The sequence below is a fragment of the Mchenga conophoros genome, linkage group LG2 (assembly GCF_057382185.1).
Source record: "Mchenga conophoros isolate Kocher_MC1m ecotype Shallow Benthic linkage group LG2, M_conophoros_male_GT1.1, whole genome shotgun sequence".
NCBI classification, from domain to species: Eukaryota; Metazoa; Chordata; class Actinopteri; order Cichliformes; family Cichlidae; genus Mchenga; species Mchenga conophoros.
In genome coordinates this window covers 34,733,297-34,760,695 of record NC_140527.1, presented here as the reverse complement: position 1 = coordinate 34,760,695, position 27,399 = coordinate 34,733,297, and the positions used below count along the sequence as shown (strand labels likewise).

The 27,399-nt window shown below is 42.0% G+C and overlaps 2 protein-coding genes across 4 annotated transcripts; one reads left to right on the top strand and one right to left on the bottom strand.

The window, feature by feature from the left end:
• The first annotated feature begins 873 nt into the window (after positions 1 to 873).
• Positions 874 to 9,953, top strand: foxo4 (forkhead box O4). Of its 2 annotated transcripts, none has more exons than XM_085297571.1 (4): positions 874 to 1,625; positions 2,396 to 2,921; positions 4,592 to 6,112; positions 6,565 to 9,953. In XM_085297571.1, the coding sequence occupies exons 2-3, from the start codon at positions 2,478 to 2,480 to the stop codon at positions 6,080 to 6,082; spliced, it is 1,935 nt and encodes a 644-aa protein (XP_085153697.1). In that variant the 5' UTR covers positions 874 to 1,625; positions 2,396 to 2,477; the 3' UTR covers positions 6,083 to 6,112; positions 6,565 to 9,953. The 2 variants fall into 2 exon arrangements, with proteins under 2 accessions (XP_085153697.1, XP_085153691.1); XM_085297565.1 differs by having other exon boundaries at positions 874 to 1,814.
• Positions 9,954 to 11,276: 1,323 nt separating this feature from the next.
• sesn4 (sestrin 4) lies at positions 11,277 to 23,606 on the bottom strand. Of its 2 annotated transcripts, XM_085297558.1 has the most exons (10): positions 23,401 to 23,606; positions 17,232 to 17,414; positions 16,916 to 17,098; positions 16,538 to 16,786; positions 16,014 to 16,104; positions 15,762 to 15,886; positions 14,346 to 14,512; positions 14,085 to 14,229; positions 13,223 to 13,290; positions 11,277 to 12,986 (listed from the first exon to the last, which is right to left on the bottom strand). In XM_085297558.1, exons 1-10 carry the CDS (start codon positions 23,464 to 23,466, stop codon positions 12,917 to 12,919), a joined length of 1,347 nt encoding a protein of 448 aa, XP_085153684.1. In that variant the 5' UTR covers positions 23,467 to 23,606; the 3' UTR covers positions 11,277 to 12,916. The 2 variants fall into 2 exon arrangements, with proteins under 2 accessions (XP_085153684.1, XP_085153676.1); XM_085297550.1 differs by having other exon boundaries at positions 11,277 to 13,290; positions 23,401 to 23,605.
• Positions 23,607 to 27,399: the final 3,793 nt, after the last annotated feature.

Here is a 27,399-nt window from a genome sequence, read left to right as displayed (position 1 = left end):
GTTCTCTGTCTCTATGTGTTAGTCCTGTGATATACTGGCAATCTGTCCAGGGTGTACCCCACCTCTCACCCTGTGGCAACTGGTATAGGCTCCAACCCAACCTGAATTGAATAAGTGGAAGAAAATGGATAGATTTAGATTTTTAACACACTTAAGGTGGGTTCTGAATTACCTATGGATGCAAAATTGTTTTTTAGTTGTAGTAGCCACAGTGGGTAGAACTGCATATTTGATTTGGCACAGTTTTACACATAACTGATGCAGTACCTAATAGATTGGTGTCTCTACTCCTCCTGAGTGTACATATTGCTAATTAATATAATTATTTATAAAATGCCATAAAATCTTATTTATTCGTTTCCCAGGTAATAAGACAAGATGTTTTTAAATAGCATTAACGAATAGCTTAAATTAGGATATAGCTCAGTAAAATGTAACTAATCTGAAAATTACAATAAATCACAAATAACTACATTAAAGTTAAAACAAATTATTAAGCAATATCACATGTAATAAAGTAATAAAGCACAGTCAAATTCAACAAAGCTAAATAAAACAGAATCCATACAAGTTTACTAAATGTATTATTAAAAACTGGAAATTTGAGGAGGTATTCAGAGGGACCTCTATGTATGAGTAAACATTAAAATTTAAGGTTATAATTATTGTTTGTTTGTTTCTGGAAATAATGTAATTTTGCAGTCTTTTCTTGTCTCGTGTTTCTAATTACCGGTAATACCTTAAATGGCCTAAGAGTACTTAGGACACTTTCATAAACTGTTACATAATGTTCCACTACAGGTACATGTTGCCATCGAGCGCGGCTGTTTACGTCGGAACAGTCTGCCATACAAAGGACTCGCCTTCCCAGAATTCCATTGTGCGCAGGCGCAGAGTGCGTTGCCTGACAGTGGTAAACAGACGTCAGAAGGGAGTCTTCGCCTCGAGTCAAAACAAAACAAAATAAGTCGAAAAGATCCCGAAGGAGTGAATATTTGTACCGACACAACAACAGGAAGTTTTACAAAAGTCAGCGCGGACTAGAAACGGCAACTTGGATGAAGTTATCGGAGGCTTTTCACGGACTTTTCCACGGATTGTAAACTCTGGAGTAGCAGGAGCTTAAGCGGCTAACGTTACGGAGGCTATCGGTGCTGTTTTCAAAGTGCGGCGAGTGGGAGCCGACAGACCTGCGGGCGACCCCAGTTTCACCCAAGCGCCTGCGGAGAAACTGCGAGGCTTGGTTAGCGACACAACGAGACGAGGGTCGGCTGAGTTCCGGGCTGCGGTCGAGTGGGCTTTTTAAAACCCGCTTCTTCGAGTATCGTGTGCCGCGGCAGGACTGTGGGGAAACATGGCAGATGGTGACATGCGCCCGACCGCAATGTGGCGGACCGTGCAGACCTGAGGCGCGGACTTCTCTTTGCACATTTCTGTCATCTCTCTAGTGTTATAAACAAATCCCGAAGCGTCCTTACTGACATCTTATCCTCGCTGGAGGCTCGTTTTTCCCACCAGAAGACAGACAGAGACGTGTGCCAGCGTACCGGGGCAGTGTTGAACAGACCGCCAGCTCGGACAGTCAGCCGCCGCACATCTTCACTTTGACTGACTAAGCCGCACCGGTTAGTGGATGTCTGCGGAACTTAAAATAAATAAATAAATGAACTTTGGTCGTTTTCTCTCCCTTTTTCTGGTCTTGTGGAGACCTCAGACTGCCCGGTTGTTTACAAGAACAGCCAGAAGCTCCTTTGTAACCGCAGCCAGCTAATCCTCGCATGCATACTGCATAGTTTCACAAGAAAACTTCACGTGTGAGTTCACAAATTTAATCCGCAATAATTACAAAATCTCCACCCGCATATAAACCACTCTCTCCTTGAAAGTAAAATATAGCAATGTAAGCGATTTTAAATGGCTTCAATTTCTATTTTTAGCCACACATGTTCACATATATATATATATTTTTTTCTTCTTCTTCTTCTTCTTCTTCTTATTATTATTATTATTATTATTATTATTATTATTATTATTATTATTAATAATAATAATTTCCAGATGCGGCCCCAAACCCCGTCTAGGTCCAGATGTTTTGGTGCTTATTGTCATTGTGCGACTATCTTTTTAGATTTCATTCAAACAAAGAGAGTCCCGCCCCAGCCCTCCTTATTTCTATATAAATCTGAAGGTTTATGATAGTTACTATTAAGGAGATTATTTGGGTTCCCTAATCTCCAATCTGAGGATTAACCGAGGCTATTGGCGTGTTCAGATTATTACGTCTCTTTTCTAGGCCCTTCGGTTGACACCCCCGCGGAGGGTGAAGTATATTGTTTGTTTATTTTTGTTTGTTTGTTTATTTATTTTAAAGGTGGTGTGTTTGTTTTCTCTTAAGGTGTCATCGGCTCAAACTTACCTGTCAAACTTTAAATGTTTTAAGTTGAACACCTCTCTGAGTGGAAGTTCAGAGGACCGCCATGGAGGAGTCGCCAGTGCCCCCGATTGACCCAGATTTTGAGCCGCAGAGCAGACCTCGCTCTTGCACGTGGCCGCTGCCGAGGCCCGACATCACGGCTGTCAAGTCGGAGGGGGCGGACGGCGCCGAGTCCGCCGCCGGGACCCCGCCCGCTGACGAGGACAAGCCCGAGCCCCAGCAAATCGCGTCCGAGCCCGAGAAAGCGGCTGCGGCGTCCGTGGAGGGCGGGGTCGTGGCCGGCGTGGGCGGACCCGGAGCGACGCCGCGCAAAGGATCCTCCCGGCGCAACGCGTGGGGGAACCAGAGCTACGCGGACCTGATCAGCCAGGCCATCGAGAACTCACCCGAGAAGAGGCTGACGCTAGCGCAGATATATGAGTGGATGGTGAAAACTGTGCCTTACTTCAGAGACAAAGGAGACAGCAACAGCTCCGCCGGCTGGAAGGTGAGGGCTTCATCTGCAGGGAATCATCTGAGTCAGTACACAGCCAAGGTTATCTTTATGTTTATGGGCCTTTTAGTTTTAAGAGTTAAGCTGAACTGTAATAAAATAAACACTTAGGTCCACCAGGTAAATGTGTCAGTAAGAGTTTTTCCTGGCACACCACAGAGCTGCATTAAGAGTTACGGCAGAGTGTGTGTGTTTCCTTATTTAACCCAAGTTTGTGCATAGGCCAGCCATTCTGGTTGTCCTAGTTTTAAAAATAAACTAAAATACTTAACTTTAAGTAAATAAGCTTTGGGAAAAGTGGTTAAACATATTATTAATCACAGTTCTGCTTATTTTCCTTTTAGTGGGCAGGAAAACCCCTGGATGGCATTTACAGGCAGTACTGAGGTTAATCACGTGACCTCGTGCACATTGTTAAAAGTTGTAAACATTTTGGAGGTGATACAGCTACTAGTTGCTAGGTGGTTGGCATTGGTTGTTGACTGTCACTGGGTGAAAAAAGATGCTTTTCTACTCTACCTGAGGACTGGGAGCGCTTCATACAACATGCCTCATTTACACAAACACCCCCCAAACGCTTAAGTGCTTTCTATCTAACAGTCACACTCTGATGGTTGCATCAGGGATGCTCAAGGATGTTTGGGATGGAGACTGGAGCAGCCAGGGATCGATCCACCAACCTTCTGATTATCCTTGGGCCTGAACAGCCTGAATGTTAGATAGGAGGCACCCAGGTAGAAAAAGAAGTGCTGGTGTGAATGAGGCATGTTGTGTACATGCTTTGAGTGCTCGAGTAAAGAAGCGATCAATAAGAAGCAGTCCAAGTTAAATAAAAAGCACTGGAAACATCTTCATTTTTACACTTTTGACAATTTTGTCAAGCTACAAGAAGCACCAGGAGGCTTTGGTGCAGATGTTTATTCATACTTGTGGTGTCTGCGTCACGCCGGCTGCCTAAACAGCATGTTGAGTTTGTATTTTAATACCTCTTCTGATATTGTTATGCTAGGAGGAGACAGATACCTCCTCAATAAAACTAAAGCTGAGGCCACACTCATTTGTACTACTGTTAGCAGACGGGTGGTTCCCAGCAAGCGTTGGTGTGAAACCCTTCGAAACAAAGTTGTAATTGCTCGGGCTTATTACCGTCTAAGATCGTCTGTTTTGGTATAAACCCTTTTCAAAGATAATAAATACATTTTGTGTCATCCAAGATGAGACAAAAACTATTTTGAAAATCCTTTACTAAAGATTATATCCACAGTAGCCATACTTTAATTTTATTATTCTCATTTAAAGATAAGTGATTAATCTGCAAATCACCAGTGTAATAAAAGCAAGTTTCACCACTCTGCAACCAACTTGAAACACCTTTGGGGAGTTATTGTAAAGCATTATTTAATAAATAAACTTTAATTTCAGTGGCTACTTGGATGTAAAAATGCATTCACGGAATAAAAAGTCAAATCTGTTAAAAAACACAAAAAAAGTAGAAAAGTTTGCTCCAAAATAAGGTTTAAAATGCTTTTTAATCCTGAAAGTTTTCATTCAGTCAGCATCTTTTCTATTGCTGGATTCTCCTGTGAGTTTCAATTCATGACTCTCTCTTCATTGTTGTGTTTTGTGTTTTTTTTTTGTTTGTTTTTTTACCTTTTGATTTTCAGAATTCAATTCGCCACAATTTGTCACTCCACAACAAGTTCCTGAGGGTACACAATGAATCGACCGGAAAGAGCTCTTGGTGGATGCTCAACCCCGAAGGAGGCAAGACCGGCAAGGCGCCGCGTCGCCGGGCTGCATCTATGGACAACAGCAGTAAGCTGCTGAAGAGCCGCATGAGGGCCAAGCAGACCAAGAAGCAGGCGGGAGCGGCCGGCCTGGGAGGCACCGCAGGTGTGTTGCAGGGCGATGGTGCCACGGGCTCGGCGGGCGCGGACAGCCCTAACTCATCCCAGCAGTTCTCCAAATGGGGGGTGAACAGCAGCAGCCCCTCGTCCCGCGGCAGCCTGGACGACACGGATATGTGGACCACCTTCCGCCCGCGCACGAGCTCTAACGCCAGCACCCTGAGCGGACGTCTGTCCCCCATTGCTCCGGGCCAGGAGGATGACGACAACCTGCCTGATGACGGCCTGCTGGGGCGGTTCTCTGCCAGCAACTTGACTCCCACCCTCACCGAGACGCTCATGGAGGAGCTGGACCTGATCGATGGCCTCACTCTGATGACTGGACAGCAGGGAGGGGCCAGTCCCAGCACAGCCCCACCAGCACCTCCCACTCCGCTGCCCTCCGCCTCCACCCTGCTGCCTCGAGGCTCCAGCTTCCCCTCCTTCCATCAGCTTTCATCCAGCCTCCCACAGGCCCCTACCCACACCAGGGCCACAACCTCCGTGTCTCCCTGCGGGCCCGGCAGCAAAGAGCAGACGACGTTCAGCAACTCCCTCTTCAACCCAATGCCCACCCCCAGCTCCCGTGGGAGCGGCCATTACAGCGCCCACGTACCCTCCAGCTTGGAAGCGCTGCTCACCTCCGACTCCCCTCCTCCCAGCGATGTCCTGATGGCCCAAGTGGATTCCATCATGCCGAATTCTGGAGGGGTGGGAATGATAGGTTTGGGCACGTCTGTTGCAGGAGTGAGGTTGGGTAAGGGGTTGGAGCCGAACACCGTGTCCCCCATCGGGCTGCAGGCACAGATGCAGCCTCAGCAGCATCACCTTCACCACCAGCAGCAGCAGCAGCCACCACCACCGGCGCAGCAGCAGCAGCAACAACACCAGCATCACTCTCAGATGGAGTTGGGGATGATCCTCTCAGGTCTGTCTCAGGACCCGTCACAGCTCTCTGCCCTCAAAGCCCAACACGCCGCGCTACCAGCCGTTGGCTCGCAACACGGGGGGCCCATCACCACCCTGCCGGGAATCAGTCAGTTTGGAGTGCCGTCCTGCTTCTCCAGCGGTCCGGGTCGGCTCCCTACGGACTTGGACATTGACATGTTCACCGAAAACCTGGATTGCGATGTGGACTACATAATCAACAGTGACCTCATGGACGGAGACGGCCTCGATTTCAACTTCGACCCCATGCTGCCTGGAGGCCAAGGCTACCCGGGACCAACCACCACGCAGGGCTCCGCTCACAACTGGGTGCCCAGCTAATCACTCACCTGACCACACGGTGTTAGCCAGGTACACCAACCACTGTCAGAGACACGAACTATTTACTAGTCTAAAGAATTAAAAAAAAATTGTCTTTAGGTGTTGAAAACTTAAATATATTCAATTCACGGTGGTGCGAAGTAAAGAAAAGCAGCAAATCTAGAGAATATTTAGCATTTTAATTCAGGATTTAGTGAAAATGACCTTCGGTGATCAACTGTTCCTTAAAAAAAAATCTATATTATATTAAATGAAAAAAACGTAATATTTTCAGTATTTTCCGACTTTCTAATCTAAAGCGTTTTTATCTTTATTCTGTTTTTTTCTGTCACTGTAGATTGAATATTTCCACCCCTTTTAGTTTTTTTCACAAAGATCTGCTCATTACTCACAGCATTGCATGCAGATATGGCTAACAGATCTTCTCAAACGGCCTTTTTAAGCGACAGCGAGGTGAATGATCCTCTCTATCGTCTTTGCAGGAAACTAATCTCCCATCAAGATAACGTCACGCAACCACCGGTTGATCCCTCCTCCCTGCTGGCCGAAGATGCTTGTCTTCAAAGCGCGCCGTTTCTCTTGGACTTTTACAAACGAAGACCTCACTCATATCACGTGCCAAGACATGCAGAGGAAGCGGAGGAGATTCAGGCTACTATGCACAACTTTCTGTTTATTTTTATTTTGTTTTGTTTTGGGGGTTTTTAAATAACACTCGGACGATTGGGCTGCTAGCCATTTTTGTTGTTGTTGTTTGTTTTTTTTGTTTGTTTGTTTTTTCACTGCAAACTGATTTTTTTTTAAATGTGTGACTTGATGGTTTTTGGTTTGGTTTTGTTTTGTTTTTTTAGATTGACAAGACAAATCACCTATTTCCCCGTCCCCACCCCTCCTCCCTCCCTCCCTCTGGCTGGAATGAGTTTCCACTTTAGTTATGTTACACGACAAAAGCTTTAGGGCGGATATGGTACTCCGGATCTCAAAGGCGCTGGTTTGAGAGACTTGATGGACTGTTTTTTTGTTGTTGTTGTTTGTTTTGTTTTGATTTTTGGAGAAATGGCCAGTTTTCCCGCTCGGCGTGACTTGCCAGACCAAATGCTCGTCTGAATGAGGTACACTTGCCCTGCTGCACCGACCTCGATACAGATAAAGCGAGCGAGAGGACTGTTGTGAACAGGTGGAAGATAAAGATGGGACGGCCGGAGGCATGAAACATGTGGTTGCACATCTTGCCCTGATTAAATGTACGATTTTAAATTCATGATTTTAGAGAAAAGAGTTGAGAGGGTATGTACTTGCAGTTTGGCTTTTTTTTTTTTACTTCAATCCATTGTGTTAAGGTAGATGTCAGATAGAGGGTGTTTTGTTTTGTTTTTTTAATCTCTGATGTGCAGTTGAACTAACAAAATGAAGAAATGGGATTTGTGAATTTACACACGGGGCATTCAAGGGTAAATCCATACGCTAACGAGTGATTGGTTGGCCAAGTATTACATTGTCCTAGACAGCTGACATGCCTCCACTGTCCAACCTGACTCCTTCTTCTTCTTCTTCTTCCTTTATTTCCCTCGAGCCTGTGCATTTTCAAAGCACTTAGGTTTCCTGCAACACAGGGACCCCACACTAAAAGATGCATCCATATTAGGTTGTACCATCTCAAAAGAAGAGAGTTTATGATCCTGTAAATGTACAAATTGCGCAGGTACACGATGCTATGCAGACCTATCTTTTGAAGGAAATTTGAGAAAGAAAAAAAAAGTCCCTCCCTCAAGGGTTTGTTTTTGCTATTTAACATTTTCCCGATATATTGTTGGACGTTTTCTTTTATTATTCAGTACTAACGTTGGAAAAGAAAAATTAATTCACTGTGTGAGAAGTACAAAAAAAGAATATATTTGATGATAGTTTTAATATACAGTTTAGATGGAAATCAGATATTAATACGTATGAATATATTACTAATGACAAGTGATGTTTTTTTACACATTGGAAGAAGCATTCTCAGATCATTTTTAACTGTAATTTTCTATACTTTTATTTTTGTAAAGAATAAGATGCATGTAGATTTCTTTCTTTTTTTTTTACATAACCAAAGGAACACTAATATTTGCATTGGCATGGCATGTAGGGAGCGCTTGGGCCTGAGTATACTCAGTGTACATAAGCTTTGCAAAACAGCAAATATACATACATACATACATACATACATATATATATATATATAAGCGAGAGATACCTGTAAGGTGACTTTAAAAGTTGAAAGAGGCAAATACTTGACAGTTTTAAAGCAGATTTCCAGCCGCCTGCCTCGTGCTTCCTGTTTTCTTTTTTCTTTCTTTGAGTCCAAGTAAAAAAAAACGATTTTTAAAAAATGCATCAAATAGGAAAAAAACTTTCATCTCAAAACGAGGCTCATGCAACCGTTATCTCTCAGGAAAAACAACACTTGTGCACAGACCTAATCAGATGCCGGCAAAAAAATAAACAAAAATGAATAAATGAACTTTATTTTGCACAATTTGTCTTGTATGCAGACTGGAAACCAACTCACAGCTCCCCCCCTCGCATCCCAAATTTGACTTCACCTTTAATTTTAGCTTCTCAGCCGTGTAAATCACAGCTAGCTTGTCCCCTCGGTTGTTTTGTTTTGTTTTTCTGCCAATATTTAAAACACTATAGCACGACTTTACTCTGTAGCGACGCTTTATTTTGTCATCTCTCCCCTTTCTTAACTAACTTTTTGTGTTTTTGTTTCGTTTTTTTAATTTAATTTAAAAAATCCCTGGAGTTTATTATTCATCATTTCGCTGTAGCTGTGTGAATATGTTAGCCTCTGATATGTTTAAAGCACTCTTCTTCTTTCTGTTTTGTTTTTGTCACCCACAAATATTTCCTTTTTTTAAAATTCTCATTTGTTTGGTTTTGTAATGGTGCTAGATGTCATATCAGTTGTGATGTTATCCTGGAATATGCCACAATGCAAGGGGTGCATATCGGGGGAATTTTTTTGTATACGGCACAAGGATAACGACTTGGTGTTATGGTAGAAGTTCACACGCAATCAGTAGGAATTAATACAGAACCCCTACTGTGCCGTGTGAGGATATTATCATGTGCACACAAGTTAATTATGTCCGCAGGAGTTATTTTAATTCGTGCAAGAGTTATTTATCTCCTGCAGGAGTTATTTACCTTGTGTGCACTAGTAATTTATATTTTGCAGACAAGATTTGAAAAAAAAAAAAGACTCCATACTTTCCTCGTCCTTGTTATTTTTATAAACCCGACCCAACCTGGTCTTTTAAATCTAAAAGCAGGGTAACTGCACTTATTTTGAATCATAACACGATTACTTTTGTTATTATGTTTTGCACCCTTTTTTCTGTTTTTTTTTCCTTAACCGAGTTCCACAGTTGGGGAAATTTTAGTAACATCTGACTAAAGGAGCGGCGGCTGGTTGGTGAGAATCTACTTTGATGTCTCTAGTTTACTGTTGCCTCCTTGAAGCAGTCAGGTGTGATGTTATTACTTCTCTTGTGTCTCCCCTTATGTAACTTTGTGAATATTCTTCATCCTTCAGCTTTTTTAAGTAGCAGTTAGTCCCTTCATGTTTTTACATTTTAAATCGCCCCTATTTGATACAGTATTGTAGCATTTGGCAAGGGTGAAATTGTTTTTTCCATTGGGGAGGGTGGGAGTTGTGCATAAGCCAATTATGTTAATGATTTTTTTTTAAATCATGTTGATAGTTTTTTTTCATCCCCTGCGCCCCTCTTTATTAGTTTTCTTTCTTTACACATTGTTAAAGTCAGCCAGAGATGACAAACAGTTCTGAACAGCAAAAATCGATTCAATAAACTGTTTAACCCACTTTTCCTGCTCATTGATGACTTGTGACGCTTCAGACATGGTGCACTTGTGCATGTCTTCCACTAGAGGCCGCTGTGATCCAAGGATCCCGTCACTTACGTACAGGTATGCACTTTGTGCTGGTAGTTATTCATCTTAAAACCACGTCACAGCCTTCCTGAGTATGCACAAATTAAAACTTAAACATCGTCATTCAAAAAAACAAAAACAAAAAACAACCTCAAAGACTTATTGTAAGCCTACAATTATAACTCTTTCCAGGACCTAGTAATATTTTTTCCTAGGAGGATATGCTATGCAAATATCTTGAGCCTCCAAGGACTTTGTAAATTGGTCTTGGGATCCACCATGTAATACCATTTGGAAAGCATCTGATAGGCAACAGCCTAATTCTTCAGCGTGACAGTGATCCCAAACAATGCCAATACAATAAAAGGATACCTGGATAGAAAAACTCACAATTGAACTCAGTCTTGGACTGGCATTCCCAGAACCTCAGAATTATTGAAAAATCTTGACAGAGAACAGAAAAAAACACGGCAAACATCCGAAGAAGTCCGGAGAACTATTCCTGAAGACGACTTAAAGAAATGACCAGTTCAGGCTGTGTTGAAGAATAAAGGTCATACTAAATATTGACTCGTACAAACACTGTTTTTGCCTTGCATATTGTATTTCCATGCATGTTTGTACTTTTCAATACATTCCGTTGCCTATTTCCCAAATAGAAAATATAAAGAAATGAGAGATCGAAATATCATCATATATTATCACGAGTACACTGGCCAGTTCTCTGGCACTCAGCACTATCACTGATGAAATCTATCACTAGAAGCAAGCAGTCTCTTTGCAGTGACCTCAGATTGTGCTGATGATATGTGATGCCCCATTTACCTAAAAATAGGTAATTCAAACATATTTGATGTCGTGGGAAGTGATAAGACATCAAATCAAACAGCTGAAAACAGAAAAACAGGCTATGAGCGCTTGTTTCTGAACTGATAGCAGCAGCACTGATATAGCACTGCCCCCCAGTGGGCATTCAAGAAGCTGCAAGTGGCCTATGTAAAATAGATGTTTTTATACAATTATGTTTTCAATTACTGTAAGTATAAACAGGAAAAAAAATCAAATAAAAGAAACCAATAAGATTTAAATCGCACCTTTTGAAATACGACTTGTGAATCAGAGAGTTAAAACTGAGCCAAAGGTATCAGCTGGCAAAAGGATTTATAAGAAATTAAATGTCTGGGTGGACCACAGAGCTTTTAAACTAAGTAGCCTCAGGCTTTTCTCTTTGGAGGAACAGACAACAGTAGGCAGATTTATTTTTCATAGAGCATCTTTATAGAAAAACATTTCTTCACATTTTCCAAAAAAAAACCAAAAAAAAAACCATTTTTTTGTCTTTGCACTTATTCTCTTTTTTAGGTTATTTATTTTAAGGTAAGGTCCTTTTTTTTTTTTTTTTTTGTAAGTCTACTAAAGTTGAACATTTTTAACATCCATCTGTGTCAAAGGCTCTTGCTGAGTTGCTGGGGCTTGTAGAAGGTGTCTGTTAGAAAACATGGGCGTTCACAGCTGCAACGTTCATCAGAACCGGCTCCGACCTACACCAAGAAAGAAAAACAAGAACTGTTCCCACTCGGGCAGGAAAAGCTTTCCCGCCTGTCAGCCGGGCTCGTTTCCGGCCCACGTTCAGCCTCCAGTCGTCACATCCTTCCACTTCAGCAGCACTCCAGTTTTAGCCTGAAGGCACCTGTGTTAACAGTGCTTTTTGCTTTAGTCGATATGGACTTCAGTTTCTGTTCTATATCCTGCAGTTACCAATTCTAAATCTACAGTCTGTCACACTTCTACAACTACCCAGGCCGCAGCATGACAAGTAGGTCCTACTGTCACCCAGAAACAAACAAAACAAAAAGTACTCCAAAAGTTTACTACAAAAAAAAAAAAAAAAAAAAAACTGTAAAAAGAAAAGACAGAAAGGAGATACAGGTGTTATTAACAGCTACTCTGCACATCGCTCTGCTAAGTGTACCACGGGTTCTCTGCTGTGATGATCTACTTCGATACAGTTCACACAAAGAAAGAAAAGCTTTAACACAAATCCCCGAACAAAAATCTGAACTCACAGATCAACCTTAAGTGTTATTTATTTTTAAAATTGCTCCAATTGATTTTTTGTACTTTTGTGAAAGGTTGAGGTCTTAAAGGACCCGTGGTCTAACATTTAGTCTCTGATTTGATCGTCTCTGAAGCGTGTCAGTGGGGAGAGAAAAAAAAAAAAAAAAAAAAAAAAACGTGGCTCAGCTTACTCGTCGCTGTAAGAAACAGCTTACTGACTTCTTCAGATTAGTTTCAGAGTCCCTGTGCCAGAGCTAAACTGAAAATATTAGAGCAATATTTCACTGAAATATCCTGAAACGCGTACCTTCACTCAGAAATCGGGGCTGGGAAACAAAAGCAGAGTCTGAAAGTTTGAGGACAAACAGTCAAATCTTTTTCTCTTTTTTTTTTTTTTTTTTTTTAAAACACGTCATAAAGACGAGACCCACAAACTCAGTATGTCTACTCATTAGCTACCTTGCATTATAAATATATAAAGTTTAAAAAAGTGCTTATTAAAAGAAACTATAGTGATGTGATAACTTCCAGCAGTGTCATTCTCATTTTTGTTCTTGACCAGCATTAATACGAAATGTCAGGGAGAGCAAAACGGTCGTCCTTCACAGTCCTCCTCCAACACTGACAAGGATTGTCCACAAAAAAAAAAAAAAAAACCCAAAGAACTGGTCTCCCATTAACATTCATTCAACGTGTACACAAAGATATACGTTTTTGGAAAAGCATATTTAATACAAAAGGAGCCTTCTCAAACTAAAGAGGAGAGTATTGGCCACTGGTAACACACTGCTGCTGCGACCGACTGGAACACAAGACGACAGGTAAAAATTAAAATAACTAGCAATAATTGCACATAACCTTCGAGAGCCAAGATGTCTGATAAGAGGACTTCACAATAAGATGAGTTGCAGGAGGGGTGTGGCACGCTATGGTTTAAATATACTGGATCTGAGGAGAAAAAGCACATTCAAAGAGGCACAGCTGCAAACAGTGCAGCTCTGTGTCCTTAAAAGTGCCGCTCTCATCCCACGTCACTGGCTGCTCTTCAGATGTCTTCATCCTCTTGTTTCCGGGTCTCTCTGTACCGGCGAAGAGTTTTAATGATGTGCCTCTACATCCTCTTAGGCAATCATGTACTGAGTGATGGCTCTCAGCGCGTACAGCAGCTCCGCCTGCAGCCGGGCCTCCATGATTAGTAAGTTTATGTGTATCTGAGGAGAGAAAAAACTAAACATTAACACCGAGGGCTGATGCTAGTGATAACTAACAGTTTCTGGGAATGTGTTGAGTGGACAGGTTGATGTGACGGGGAATGCGCACATTTGTTGGAGTTATGCTTCTAGTTCAAATCTGTGCTGTAGGGGGCGCCAGTATTACTCCCTGGTTTGAACATGTAAACCATGAGCCACAATGCATTTCATCCTTCTGCACTTTGTCCCTGCTTTCCCATCTAAAAGCTAAAAATCACAAAATATATTTAAAAATCTACACTGCAGATACACCATAACCCTACACCCTGACATCCACCTGCAACATCCTGCAACTTTAATGGCCTGTTCAGTACTCTTGTTTCCAGCTCTTCAGTTGGTTCAGAAAAAAGCTGGCAGAAAAAGTGCTGAACTGACCAGCTTGGAGAGAGAAATCCCAGAGCAATGCAGGCACACCAGTACGAGCATAAAATACCTGAACTGGAAGCTTCTCGGATGAGAGGTGAAACATCTTCAAGAAACTTAAGTCGCTTTCTTTTTAAGCTCCTTAGACCAAGTATAAACCTTTATCAATGTGGCTCGAGTCAATGCAGTTCTTTTCCCACCTGATTTTAGCGTTTCTTGGTTTAGTTTTAGTTGATAATGACCTCAGTTCAAAAGCGAAAGCTCTGCTGATCCTGCCAGATCCTTGTTTTGCTGCATTTGTGCCAAATTAAATATTGCGGCTCTCACTTCTAGCGTCATACGTTGTTTGCAGACATGACAACTTTCTTCGTAACACGAAAAAATAGTCTTACCCGTTCTGAAGTCTTAAGTGGAGTCCATCTCAGCGGACACACTGGAGTTTTGGTGGAGTCCGGAAAACAGGCCACAGCCTTGACGTACAGCTTCAAATCTCGCTCCAGCAACTGGTTCACTTCACCGTAATCGTAATCATCGTAGCTGCGACCAAAAGCAAACACAACTTTAACTATTGAACACACACACAAAAAAGCAGGTTTCTGTACGTCTCTTGTATTTTTTATTTTTATTGTTTCGGCACGAAGTGGCAGCCTCACCGTATTCCTAACACACAGTGGATGTAATTCCAGATCGCCCTCTTCAGGTCGTCACTGTGCAATGAGGAGAGGGTGGCTACGCTCCTGAACCGGTCATCCAGGAGGTGCCCAATGTCAGAATACAATCTGTTGACTAAGGAGAAGCCGTGATCTTCCCAGGAATAGTCCTAGAGGGGAAAAAAAGTGGTCACATGAGTTTTCCTCATTGTGAGCAGTTCTGAAAATTGCAGTCAAATAGAAGAACATAACATTTTTTCCTCGTGATTGATGCCAAACCTTTAATCTATAGAGCTTAAGTAGTAAATATTTGAAACTACTTTTCAGCATTAGTAATGCTTTTATTTGCTCTACTTTTGTTTTATGATGATCCCCTAAGGCTAGCCCCACCAATCTATGTACCATGCTGTTCTTCATTTTGTGGTTTTTAGAGGCATTCATTTGTAAAATGATCCAAAAGCGTTGCAGAATATGATTTTGTTATGATTCTTCAAGATTTCTCCCAGATATGTACTAAGTCCTATCTCCACACAGAAAGATCCTGGCCAGATGATAGAAACCCAGGCCCTTCTTGCTCTGAGGCAACAGTCAACTGTGTCACCGTGCTGCTTCCCATCAGAGAATTATGCCTTCTGCGATACATTTATTAGCGGACATCACCTTCGCTTTGTTTTCAGTGTTTAGTAACTGCTAAACTACAAGCTTCAGGCTCTTCCTGCCATATGCTTCCTGAGCAGCTGCCTCACAAGCCAGGTCTCTATTGTGGTGGTCCTCAACATCTTTCAGCCGCCCCTACAGAGAGGACATGATGCCACTAACAAGCACAAATGGAGGACAAGTTAAATGATGCCATTTGGGGGCAGCTTGAGCTGTGGGATTTAGCTTTTATAGTGAAAGTAGGAAAAAAAGTAGAGGACTTGGAGAAAAGAGACTCCTAGCTCTCTGTTGTACTGTTTCTTCTCCTGTTAACAAATACAGATTTTCTGGTAATTTACACAAAACTTACATTTCTAAAAGCTCTTATATCTATTTTCATTTTATATTGTGCCTTATGAACTGGACCATGATTAAGAAAACGCATCTAATTAAAATATGAAGGGGAAAAAACTTCAGCTCACATCTTGTTAGTTATTCCTCTCCTGTTGGTCTGTGAGCCAAAGCAGTGTGTTAAAATGTCAAAGAAAGTACTGATTAACTCACTCTGCCTCGGGCTGCCTGATACCAAATTTACATGTTAATTTGGCTACCAGCATCTCAAAGTGCTTCAGACTGTGGCACAGATGCACTTCAGCAGTGGAGAGTAATAAAACTGTGCTAATGTCTTTAATAGACACCAGCCAGACAATTGGAAACTCAGAACAAAAAACAAAACCCTACACATAATCACACTGACACGTTCACTGCTATAAAGACACTCACCTGAACTCTGAACACTTGGAAGTGGTCCTCCTCCTTGCGCGCAAACTCCTGATAGCAAAAGTCAGGGTCTGTGATAAAACGCGAAGGATCTGCGAGGCATATCATCTCCTCCTCCTCCTCCGTGTCTTTAAAAGAAATGATGAAAGCAAAGGAGATGATGAGGCTAAGTAAGGAGTGGTAAACGCTCAGGTTTCACACTGTGCGACTTCACTAATGCTCGAAGAGTGAGTGGGAATGTCTCGGTGGTGTTACCTGTCTGCTGGAGTGTTTGCTTTTCACGCTCTTCCTGGGACTTCTGGATCCTCTCCTTCAGACACGTCACATCACCACTTGAGTCCAGAGACTGTCGATAAAAAAAAAAAAGTATCTCATCAAGTTTGATATATTAAAGCAACTGCTAAGGGTACAGAAATAATCTAATTGTGTATGCAACATCAGAAAATATCCAACTGAATTTGATGATATTTATCAAAGGAAAAATACTGAACAAATTAATCGGTCATTTTACACTATTAAACATTTTTTCCAATCCTTATTATATGATGTAAGGCCAGTGAAATAAAAAAATACACTCCTAAAATACATTTTCATCTGGTAAAACTGGTGATATTTACTTTGGCTATCTTGGCCTTTTTCTTCTTATTCCTTTCCACAAGCACCAGTGGGTTGAGTGATACCAGTATTGCACATATTGGTCCCTTTTTTAAAGCTATTCTAACTATTTATGAACTAATTTCAGTTTATAGCTTCAGATATGTATATAAGTATATTTTTACCCGTCGTCGTGTTATGTGTTCGGAGGGAGTGGCGAGGGACTGAGGCACATTGGTGTTGCCGTTGGCAGCGTCACAGGGGCAGAAGGTCGGCGGAGTACCGTTGGGAGATTTGGAAGAGAGAGGGACAAAGTCTGCGTCTGTGTCGCATCCAAACACAAAGCTGCAGAGGGAGTGGCAGTGGGCCAGGATCACCACGGCCTGCACCAGCTCAGCCAGTGACCAGCACTGCTCGCCCGCCTTCAGCAGCGTCTGGAGAGCAGAGGCAAAAACAAACACACATTTAGAACGAGGAAATGAAATAAAGCAAATCAAAGTATTTTTTTTTTTTAAATACTTATGTAAATGTTACATTTTATCCGTGGTCTGTCTTTGCTGTACCTGGATATGCGAGCAGGCGGTGAGCCAGGGTTGGTGGGCCAGCACTTTGTTAATGTTGTCAAGGAGCCGAAGGCGAAGGGGTGCCACCTCCAAACCCTGCAACCACTTGGGATCCCCGCCCACCCTCAGAAAATGCGCTGAGTGCAGGTACACCAGGTAGTTGCAGTGATGACGTGCTGCAGCCTGTTAGTCACAGGAACAAAGATGAAAACTCAAAAAAAAAAAAAAAAAAAAAAGCTTTGTGTATGTTTGGCTGCATGATGACAGCTGGTGAGGGGTTTGGATGTATCCTAGAGAGAAAAGCCAGGTCACTAACCATGATGGCGATGTAATGGCGGTATGGCAGCGGCAGGGGGCCATCCATGTGCAGGATGTAATGCTGTGTGCGCAGGAAGCTCTCCAGGTACTGAGGGTGAGACGCCATCTGCTGGGACACGGCATCTACACTCCCCCTGCTGACCAGCAGTGACACTCGCTCCTTCTCACCATTCACCATCATCTGCAGAAACAGTGACAAGGACGAGAAAGACTGTTGGTTTCTGGAAGAGGGACCTTAAAACCATATTGTACCATAAGATATAGTTCTCCCATTTTGTGGGAAATAGCTATAATGGCTGAAACAAAGTGCTGACAGAAGAAAAAAAAAAATGAGAACATTAATGGCTGTGAAAAATCTTAAAATTATGCTGGATGAAGCTGCTCTGAACTACACCACTGTAAATCCAAAATCTTTGGCTCTTTGGTGGAGTTTGGACGTCACTAAAGAGCGACTTTGACATTTTACAGACAAAGCAATCAGTTAATCCACAATGGGAACACATTTTATTATTTAAAACTGGCAATAAATAAATATATGGGACAAAAAATAAAAATAATTCAGTAACCCGAGGATGACTTTCTTTTGGAGTAATCGTTAGATCTGTAGGAAAAAAACAGGCTAGACTTCTGTGTCCGTGACATGGACCGAACTTGTTTTACCCCCCCATAAATCAGCTGAAAGAAAAACAGCCTTGGGAAAACAGCAGTGATACAGGCGCCACTGGCAAGTGAGCGCATTCCTTGCATTATTCCTTCTCCAAATAAAACAAGCAAACAACAGTAGCTCAGCTGAGAGCTCGTCAGACAAACAGACACCATGGCAGGTTGGCTGCAGCAGGGCCAGATGCTTCCTAGTTCAACACCACTTCATTATTATCAAACACAGAAGCAGCACTGTGGATTTTTTTTTTTCTTCCAAAGGTACTTCTACTTCTGTGAAATGAAAATGGACAGCAGCCTGCTAAAACTACAGGGGGAAAAAAAACACCCATGTTTTCCTTAGAAAAGGGGATTTACATGCTGGGAGGAAGCACAGACGAAGCAACTAATGTGAAAGTTGAGCTTAAGAGGCCTTGAAGAGGGAAGCTCATGAGCAGCAGCAGCAGCAAAGAAATTCATAAGCCCTAACAGACAAACAAGGGAGCGACTGGGCTCAGGAGCCAGAGGCCAAGAGAAACAGACCCATGCGGAGAGGGGAGCTGGATCGCCCTCATGGGCACAGCCTCTGTCACCATCTTACAATCGGTTCTAGGAAAAGGTGTTTGGGAACTCAGCCATGAGCAGGAATCAGCTCCACTGTATGTGAAACCCGAGTGTGGACGGCACTCATCAAAGCCAAATGTTTCACTCCAGTTTGGCAAAGACTTCTCCCTTTAACAGCTGAACGTCTGTCAAGGATTACTATTGTCCTGTCAAATCACAGACGCCTCAGCTTATGTCACAGATAGTCGTAGCAAATGGCGACTAGAAGGACTCGCTGCTTAATTTTAGCCTTGTACAGATCTTTGGTATTCAGCTCCATGTGGTATTTCACTTCTCCCTGCAGTCGACCAGGGTTTCCTCCTGATCCTGAAGGAGGCTCCACCTCTTGACCTATTATAGACTCCATGCTCAGATCTTAAAAAACATGTCAAGACAGCACAGATTTAACAAACGTCACACTGAGACTGACTTATTTGTATAAACTACGAGTTATTTTAACTCTAAGGAGAATGCAAGGGAATAAAATGAGCTGGCAGTGAATAACGCAAGCTTAGATGCAAACCCTGACCCTCATTTATCTGTCATCATACATGAGAAATGGTTTGAATGGGAATGTAGAGTGCACAGGTGCCTGCCAATCAAAACCTGACAAGAGCACATTCACAAGAGTAGGTCTGATTAGTATGCTGAGCTGCAGAATCTAGGTTACAGCTCCATCAAAGCACTAACTGGCTCGATGGGGCCTGCACCGTGAAGAAAACACACCAGTCAAATAATTAACATGTAAGGAGATCTGCGCCTGTTTTTTTTCCCTAGTCTTTTCATTCCGGCATGAAATGGACTCCAACATAGATCGATCATACTTTTAGGCAAATACAAAAAACAATGACCAAGCTGTGCAAGCACAGAAAACTTCTTTATAGGACTAATTATTTTCCAAGTAATTTTGCTGGACAATATAAAAGATGTACTGTTGTGACTTTTTGAAATATTGCCAACTCAGTGAACAGATAAAGTACCCACTGGGGACACTCAAGTTGCTAAAATTACTGTTTTATATTATTATGCACTAGTACCTGCGATGAAAGAGGAATCCTGCCTCAAGTGTATACCCTTCTCCCTCACAGTTCATATTACATAAATCAGATATAAGAAAGTGAGACACCATTTCATCAGGAACAAGCTGGAAAGGGCTCAGGATGAAGAAAGGAGCTGTGGCTGCTGCTATTTGGAAGTTTTTCAGTATATTACAAAAAACCCCAAAAACAAAATCTTGTTCTGACCCCTCAGACTGTGCACGAGGCTCAGCAAGCTCAGCCACACCACAGACAGTATAAAATAGGAATGTAAGGCAGCCGATTGTTTGGTGTTTTAAAACCAGGTTATATGAGCAGGAGACTGACTGTGGCAGCAAACCTCACAATTTCTCAATCACAACTTGTCAACCAATGAACATATCCTGGATTATCCTTTTAACACTTAAAATGACCAAAATTTATAAAACAGCTCTAATGATTTAGAGGGTCCAAGGGCTGTTTTCCAATCCATTTCTATAGGACCGTTAATCTTTTTACAACACTGTCAGCTGTGAGAAAGAATGCACTGGCTTCTCGTTTTAGAGCCTGAAGCCATCTCCATGTTTGTGTATCTCCACCTGTCTATGCTAGGGTGTGATTTTATATTTTAAATACTCCCATGAGAAAAATAAGCAACTGTAAACATATATAAAAGGGAAAGTATTTCAAATCAGAGATGGATATGGTTAACAGTTAAACACCAGTCTACAATCCCATCAACATTATGACAAACCCTCGGCAAAATAGGAAACTAACCCTGAAAATGGCACTGACACTCACCCTGCTGATGCATCTTTTCTCGGTGTGATTACTTCAGCTAAAAAGGTTACCGTTAGAGAAGTCAAAGCCAAAATTAAGGACTTGTGCAAAGAACTAAAAACCCACAGTGCTAAGCAGTATTGTCAAATTTTAGCAAACACCCTGCATTCGTCATCACACAGATAAATACTGACAACACTCATAGAAACACACAGAAATCAGAAAAAGCAACCCTCTAATTGTCATATTCTGTTAATTTTCAAATCTGAAGTAAAATAAGCAACAAACCTACTCTTTTAGAGACTGAGGAGATGGGATTTGCCATCACATAATCAAAGAGGAAATTGGTATTTTGCAAATTTTCAAACATGTCTGGACAAATACAAGGTAATAAGTCAAACTGAAACAGGAACTACAGTGGATGTGAAGGCATTCAGAAAGCAGGAAATGACACATCCTACAGGTTTATGGTGTCTGTTGAGGACACAGAAGCAGAAATCAAATAGAAAACAAAGAGTTTACAGTATGCTCATCAATACATTTCATTTCAAAAAATCCTAAATTTTGCTATTTTTTCATGTCCTAGCTCTGTCTTGAAAGTGATCTATCTTTATCCAAACTAATCAACATTTTCTGATTTATATGCGCTGTGGGAAAAGCTTTAGGCAGATGTATTATTGTCCCAATACCCAGCTTTATTGTTATTGCCTGATAACAACCCAGAGAAGCTGCACATAGCTTTGACAAGGCGATATACTCCTTACTGGCCACCCACATGAACACGAACACAAAAAAAAAAAAAAATTGCACTGAAAGAAGAGAGAAAAAAGGGTAAGTAAGGGTGGGTGGTCATATAAAGCAGCATCATGTCTGCAACTGTGTATGCTATTACAAAGCATATTGTGGTTTCACATGTACACTCGGAAGCCTATCAATTCAGCTTACAGTACACGCAGAAACAAAGCAATTTTTTGTAGTCAAAAACAGGCCTGAGGGGGTGACATTAGAGCGTTGCTGTATTCAAATCACAAGATGCAGTCAAACTTGTGGCTTGCCTGCAAAATATTAACATAAACAACCCACAGTAGGGCCTGTTGTGAAAGAAAAAGATTCACAGGTGCAGATCATTTGACATTCAAAAGAAATCTCCTTTTTCCTCAACACGGGAGAGGACAGATAATTTGTGTATTGATCAGAGAGGACTACGGATGAAATGAAAAACAGGGATGACGTCACCGAGAGGAGGAAAGGTAAAGGGAGACAAAGACAGGCTTTGATAGCTGGCTGACAAACAAGCAAGGCTAGGAAGGAGAGCGCTGGACTAAGATGACACACAAAGAGAGGAAAATTACACCAGCAGCCGCTTCAGTGTGTTGGTGCGTGGTGGGCTGCAGGAGGGGGCTGCTGCAGATATAGGAGAAGGACATTCAATCTGCATTCCTTACTGAGTCTGGGAGGGGTTCAACCTCATCATGCGCCCACCTTTATCACCAGAAGAAGCAGCTTGGGGGGGTGGGGAGGTGTTGCTCTTGCAACCTGAACTTGGGGAGTAGTGCAAAACAAACCAGCTGCAGCCAAGATTGGAAAAGGAGAAGGAAGGGAAAGAAGCTGGAGCTTCACATACAACACAACCAAGATAAACAAAACACTGCTGCAGGATGATTTGGGGGGGGGGAACAAAGGCGAGCATACATACTGCACATGAATGATGGGACCTGTCAGAAAACATGGCATGCAGGTAGAGCAAGGACACTGTAGGGGTAGAAAAGACTTTCCCTGATAATTAGGTCTCACAAACAAGCAAAAGGTTTAAGGTTATCAAATCAAAAGGCAAATGCACGGCCAGTATATATTGCTTATCGTTTGTCTCCAGTTGCAGCAAATTTATGTAAAAGTATAGCAGCAGTAAAAAAAAAAAAAGCAAAAAAAAAACAAACAAAAAAAAGCAACGCATATTAGTCTTTAAACACAAAGTAGCTGCTCACATTCCTGCTTGTTTTGTTCCATTTCTGGACCTCTAATCTGCAGCAAATACGTCTCTTTCTGGCTACAACTTGGGACAGCGCCCCCCTTTTGTTGTGAAGTGGAAAAACACCGGCAGAGGAGAAAAACAACTTTGATTGGCAGTCCAGTTGAAGCCAGCAAAAAACAGCACAATAAAAAAAAAAAAAAGTTGCCAACATTTAGAGGCACCGCAAGCGACAAAACCCGCACAATGCCCGTCAATCCTTGAGGATTAGGTATGTCTACACGCTGAATGTGTCCTGCAAAACCCGTGCTTGTGTGTTATTTAGGAGTAAATATATGGTGCTGCATTACTTCACAGCCACTTCTCTCCCCAAACCTTCAGATGATGTCATCGTCACCTGCAGCTTTCTCCTCACACTGCACCGTCTTATCGGGCTCTTAGTGCACGGACACATTAATAATCCGCAAAAGCGACGCCAAATTTAACACAAATATTAAAAGGAAGCGTTTAAATCTTCTCCCTCCTGTGGCAGAACAAAGGCAGAGCCGTCATCTCGCAGTTTGTGCGGTTAGGGTAATGTGTTCGGGCCTGGTTTTATTTACAGAAAAAAACCCAAAAAGAGAAACAGGTAAATTTGTAGCTTTAATCGGTCAAAATTAAGCGTTAAAACAGCGAGAAAGCGCTGCAAGCTTTACGTGACGCTTTAACGGCTGGAGATGGAAACCGAGCTCAGTGCGGTCCTAACCCCCATATTCAACCACTAAAACCCCACTTCTCCGCCGTCAAAATGTCATCTAAGTCAAACTAGTTTTCTTTGTGAACTGTTAAGCGTTAGCGAGCTACAACGTAAGTTTGCTGCGACTGTTTTTTTCCCTTTCCTTTTTTTTTGGTCGCTAATGTTAGCCAACCGTTCGTTAAAAACTTTGAAAAACAGTTAAATGCAAGCTAGCCGTCGTCTATCACCTCGTTTTAAGCTTTAAAAGGCATTGAGAGTGAATTCAAGAGCTGCCAAAAAAAGGAGATGTTTTCTTTGATATAAATGATCCCTTAGGCAAATGAATGAACGCTACTGAGTTAGCCGCTATTAGCTTCAATTGTCCTAAAACTAACTTACCCCCCTCCCCCTTCTCTGTCGAAATTCAGCTAACCTTATAACCTACCTGTTTCTGGACTCGCTGGCACTGGGTTCTCAGGGGGTACTCCATTTTATTCGTACAGAAGATCATTTTCCAAAAAAGTGTGCTATTTCATGGATGCGGCTACGTCCTTTCTTGGTGCTTTACCAGCTAGCTAACAAAGGCAGAGAGCCTCTGCTGGCTTCTGTCAGTCTGTAGCTGCAGACCGGACTGAGACGAAAACCTTCCTGCAGCTGAGCTGACAGCTCCAGTAACAGTGCGTCCAATCAGAGCGCAGGGGGGCGGAGCTCCAAATGCTAATGAACATCTGCAAACAACCGAGCAGAGAGAGGCGAAAACAGGCCGGGCAGACCGCGGGGCTGGACTACTAACTTACCCTGGGACGGGAAAGTTACTAGGAAGGAGCATTCCGTGTTATTTTAGCTGCCACTAAAGACTTCAAGAACGCACAGGTTCCCCTCCCCCAACTTTATTTTCATCAACATCATAAACAGAACTGCAAAAAAGTCCACAGATGAAAGAAAAAGAGACAAACAAGGAGAAGAAAAAGCAAACAAGAGAACAAACAAAGCACTATACTAAACACGATTATATGTAATAATGCCAGGGTGGAAATTAGATGCATCCTAATTCTTTGTCTTAACTGCTTATCCATTTCAGAGGATTAGTGAGGAGGAAGTGAAGGTAGCTATGAAGATGATGAAGAGTAGAAATGCAACTGAATGCCTGTAGAAGTGTGGAGATGTCTAGGGGAGAGGGACTTTTTAACCAGATTTGTTAACGCAATCTTGAAGAATGAGGAAAGGAGAAGTGTGCTGGTGCCAATTTTTAAAGAACAAGGGTGATGTGCAGAGTTGTAGCAACACTTAAGCCATGAAGCTGTGGGGAAAGGTGTTAAAGTTAGGTTTAGAAAAGAGACACTGGGATTAGCAATGCCAAGAGGGCACATAAAGATGTGATGTTTGTTTTGAGATTTTTGATGGAGAAGTGTAGAGGAGCTCAGGAGCTGGACTGTGTCTTTGTGGGTCTAGAGAAAGGGTATGATCAATACCAAGAGTGGAGGGGCAGAGAAGCACGTGAGGGTGGTGCAGGGTATGTATAACGACAGCAAGACAGTGGTGAGGTGTGCAGCTGGAGTGACAGATGGCTTCAAGGTGAGGGTGGGATTACATCATGGATCACCATTGAGGCCCTAATTGTTTGCAGTGATGGTGGACAAATGAGGCCAGAATGGAGTCTCTGTGGACTCTGATGTCTGCAGATGACTTCGTGATCTGTAGTGAGAGTAGAGAAGAGGTGGAAGAGGTATGCTCTGGATAGAAGAGGAATGAAACTCAGTAGAAGCAAGAAATGACACGTGTGTATGAGAGGGAGACAGGTTTAACACTGAAGCTAAAAAGAGCAGAGGTAGTGAAGGCGGACGAGTTTAAATACCTGGAGTCAACCATCCAAAGCAACAGATGGGGCACAAGAGAGGTGAAGTTGAGAGTGCAGAGAGGGTAGAGAAGAGTGTCAGGCATGATTTGTGACAGAAGTAGAGCTGTCGCAAGAAGAAGAAAAAGATTCAATAAGGAGAATGGCTTTATGTCTTATTTTTACATTATATTAGGAGGTGCTATATTGTTTAGACCACCAACAAAGCCTGTACGTGGTTCCTGATTGTGGAATTTTACAAAAGTCATTACTTTTCTTTCTTAGCTGTTTATCCATTTTAGGGTCATGGTGGGGTTTGAACATACCACAGCTGTCATGGTGTGTGAGGCAGGGTACACCAGCCCATCACAGGGCTAACACACTACCATTCACACCTACAGCCACTTCAGCATCACCAATTAACCTAACCCCATGCATGTCTTAGGACTGGGAGGAAGCTGGAGTATCCAGAGGGAACCCAGTCACAGGGAAAAAGTCCATACCTGCCCAGTGGTTTTAAACCCAGGACCTTCCTGCTGTGAAGGTTAGTACAGCAAGAAGGTCAGGATAGGTTCTTTTCAACTTATTTTGGGTAAAGTAAAATATATTTTTTTTATCTTGGCATTGTTTATAAAGGTAGCTATACCTGTTCAAAATAGTGTGTTTATGGTAGAAAAACAGATGAGAAATACTTTTATTTTCCAGCCCACAAAAGACACATTTACAGTCTTATTAATAAATCTTCACCTTTAAAACAGTATTTTGTACTGTAACAGCACTTCTTGGTATATCACTGAAAATGACTGTGGGTAGGCAGGTTCCCACTTTTGACATTTTGCTTGGTGTAGACAGCCCCTGCCCACACTGGCTGAGGTTATGATGGTTAACTAAATTTAAACTAAAAACTCAAGCAACTGTGAGAAAACAAGCAAAAAAACACATTTTAGTAAATTCAAATCAAATTAACAGTAGACGGTAGTTTGGGGGGGAACTATCGAATCTATAGTGTGAACCTTTGAAATGAACTAAGGTGAAATAAAACATTTTTTTAACAACAAAAGTGAAAATAAATGAGCAATGTCATCCAGGAAACTGAAACTACACTGATTTTAAAGCAGAAGTTAACAAACATACAAAATAAACCCAAGTCTGTGTAGTAGGTATGTTTAGGTCAGGTTAAGTGATGTAGTTGTTGTCCGTGTAGTAGTCTACCACAGGTTCCTATGTTTGGGAAAAGTCCTCTGTCATCTGATTTATCATCAGTTCTTCTCTTATATATTTATTGTTTATACACCCTTGTCTTGGTAGTTTTGATATAAATCTGATATGATATTAATCTGATACCTGGAGTTTAAAAAAGGAGCATTTCCAGCTTTTGCATGTGAAAGTTATTCAGTTAGTCTGCTTTCAGGTTAGAGATTAGGAGGTGAGTTGATTTTAGGCTTGCATTGTATATGCAGAGATATAAAGACACCCTGGCCTCATGTTTTGTTTTGTTTTTCAAGCAGGGGCTGTTCATGCCTTGCTCTTGATTTCCTGTTTACTGACATTAACAGGCATTTTCATTAAGACTGCAAAGGCTGCTAAAAGACTGCGAAAAAAAACACTCCATCCAAGTTTTCAACACAGGTTTTCTGGTTTTCTCACCATTCCTCCTTTAGAGACACCAGTAATTTTCCTTGTGACTAATCACAAGGACTGATCATCATGTCTGATAATCAGTCTTCTCAGTTAATGGCACAATATACAATGTTATTTTAGACCACATGTGATTTATACTTCCATAAAGAAATGAGGCTCCTAGTTTTGGTTTAGGGAAAGAGGCTGACTAGCTTGTGCAGAGCTCCAACCTCAACCTCAAGCTAACCACGGGGATTTACAGGATTTAAATAGGGGGAGAAAGAATCAGTGTATGTGGGGGTGTATATGAAATCAGGAGATTATATCAGGGGAAAAAATACCCTACTAAATCATCTGATAATTCATTGAGTAATCCTGGATAGACCTCAGGAGATGCTGCATGAGGAGACATTGCTGTCTTGTAACAATAAGCTGCTACAATAAAGCAGAAGATTTAACTGTGACTTAATGCATTCTGGTTAGACAAAGGCAATATAAAAGATGGACGTAGCTTCAGGGTTTCAGGGTGAAATGCCTGACATCTGCAAGGGCGACTTCTGTGGATCCAAAAAGATTTTTGGCTGTTTGTCTGTTTTAACTGCCCCACATCTTTATGGGCTCTGTTGCTTCACGTCACACTGAATAAATTGTGAATTTAACGTTGTAAATTATGATCATTATTAAAAAGGAGGATTATTCAGAACATGCTCACAGACTAAAGATTTGTCAGTTACAGTCAAATCCACCCCTGCTTCGTCACATCTGGTCTCAAATCTCCACAATGCCGACAGCATAATTGCTCAGCTTGAGCCTTCATAAAGAGGATTTCATGTCTCTAGCCATACATACTGAAAGATTTCGGGCATGCAACCTATGCAGATGTCCTTGCGTGTAGTCCCAAAAAACTGCTGTGCATAGCCTGACAGTGGTAATGCTGTGCGTTGGGCAGAATGAAAAGCACAGGCAGTGTGGCCCAGGGGGCAGGTTTCA

Excerpts from the sequence above, each read along its gene's own strand:
- sesn4 (XM_085297558.1), bottom strand. The coding sequence starts at position 23,466 with ATGATCTTCTGTACGAATAAAATGGAGTACCCCCTGAGAACCCAGTGC. Across the intron at positions 16,105-16,537 it reads AACACATAACACGACGACGG|TCTCTGGACTCAAGTGGTGA; the intron begins GTAAAAATATAC and ends TTTTATCGACAG. Across the intron at positions 14,230-14,345 it reads CACTGTGTGTTAGGAATACG|CTACGATGATTACGATTACG; the intron begins GTGAGGCTGCCA and ends TTTTGGTCGCAG.
- foxo4 (XM_085297571.1), top strand. The coding sequence starts at position 2,478 with ATGGAGGAGTCGCCAGTGCCCCCGATTGACCCAGATTTTGAGCCGCAG. Across the intron at positions 2,922-4,591 it reads ACAGCTCCGCCGGCTGGAAG|AATTCAATTCGCCACAATTT; the intron begins GTGAGGGCTTCA and ends TTTGATTTTCAG.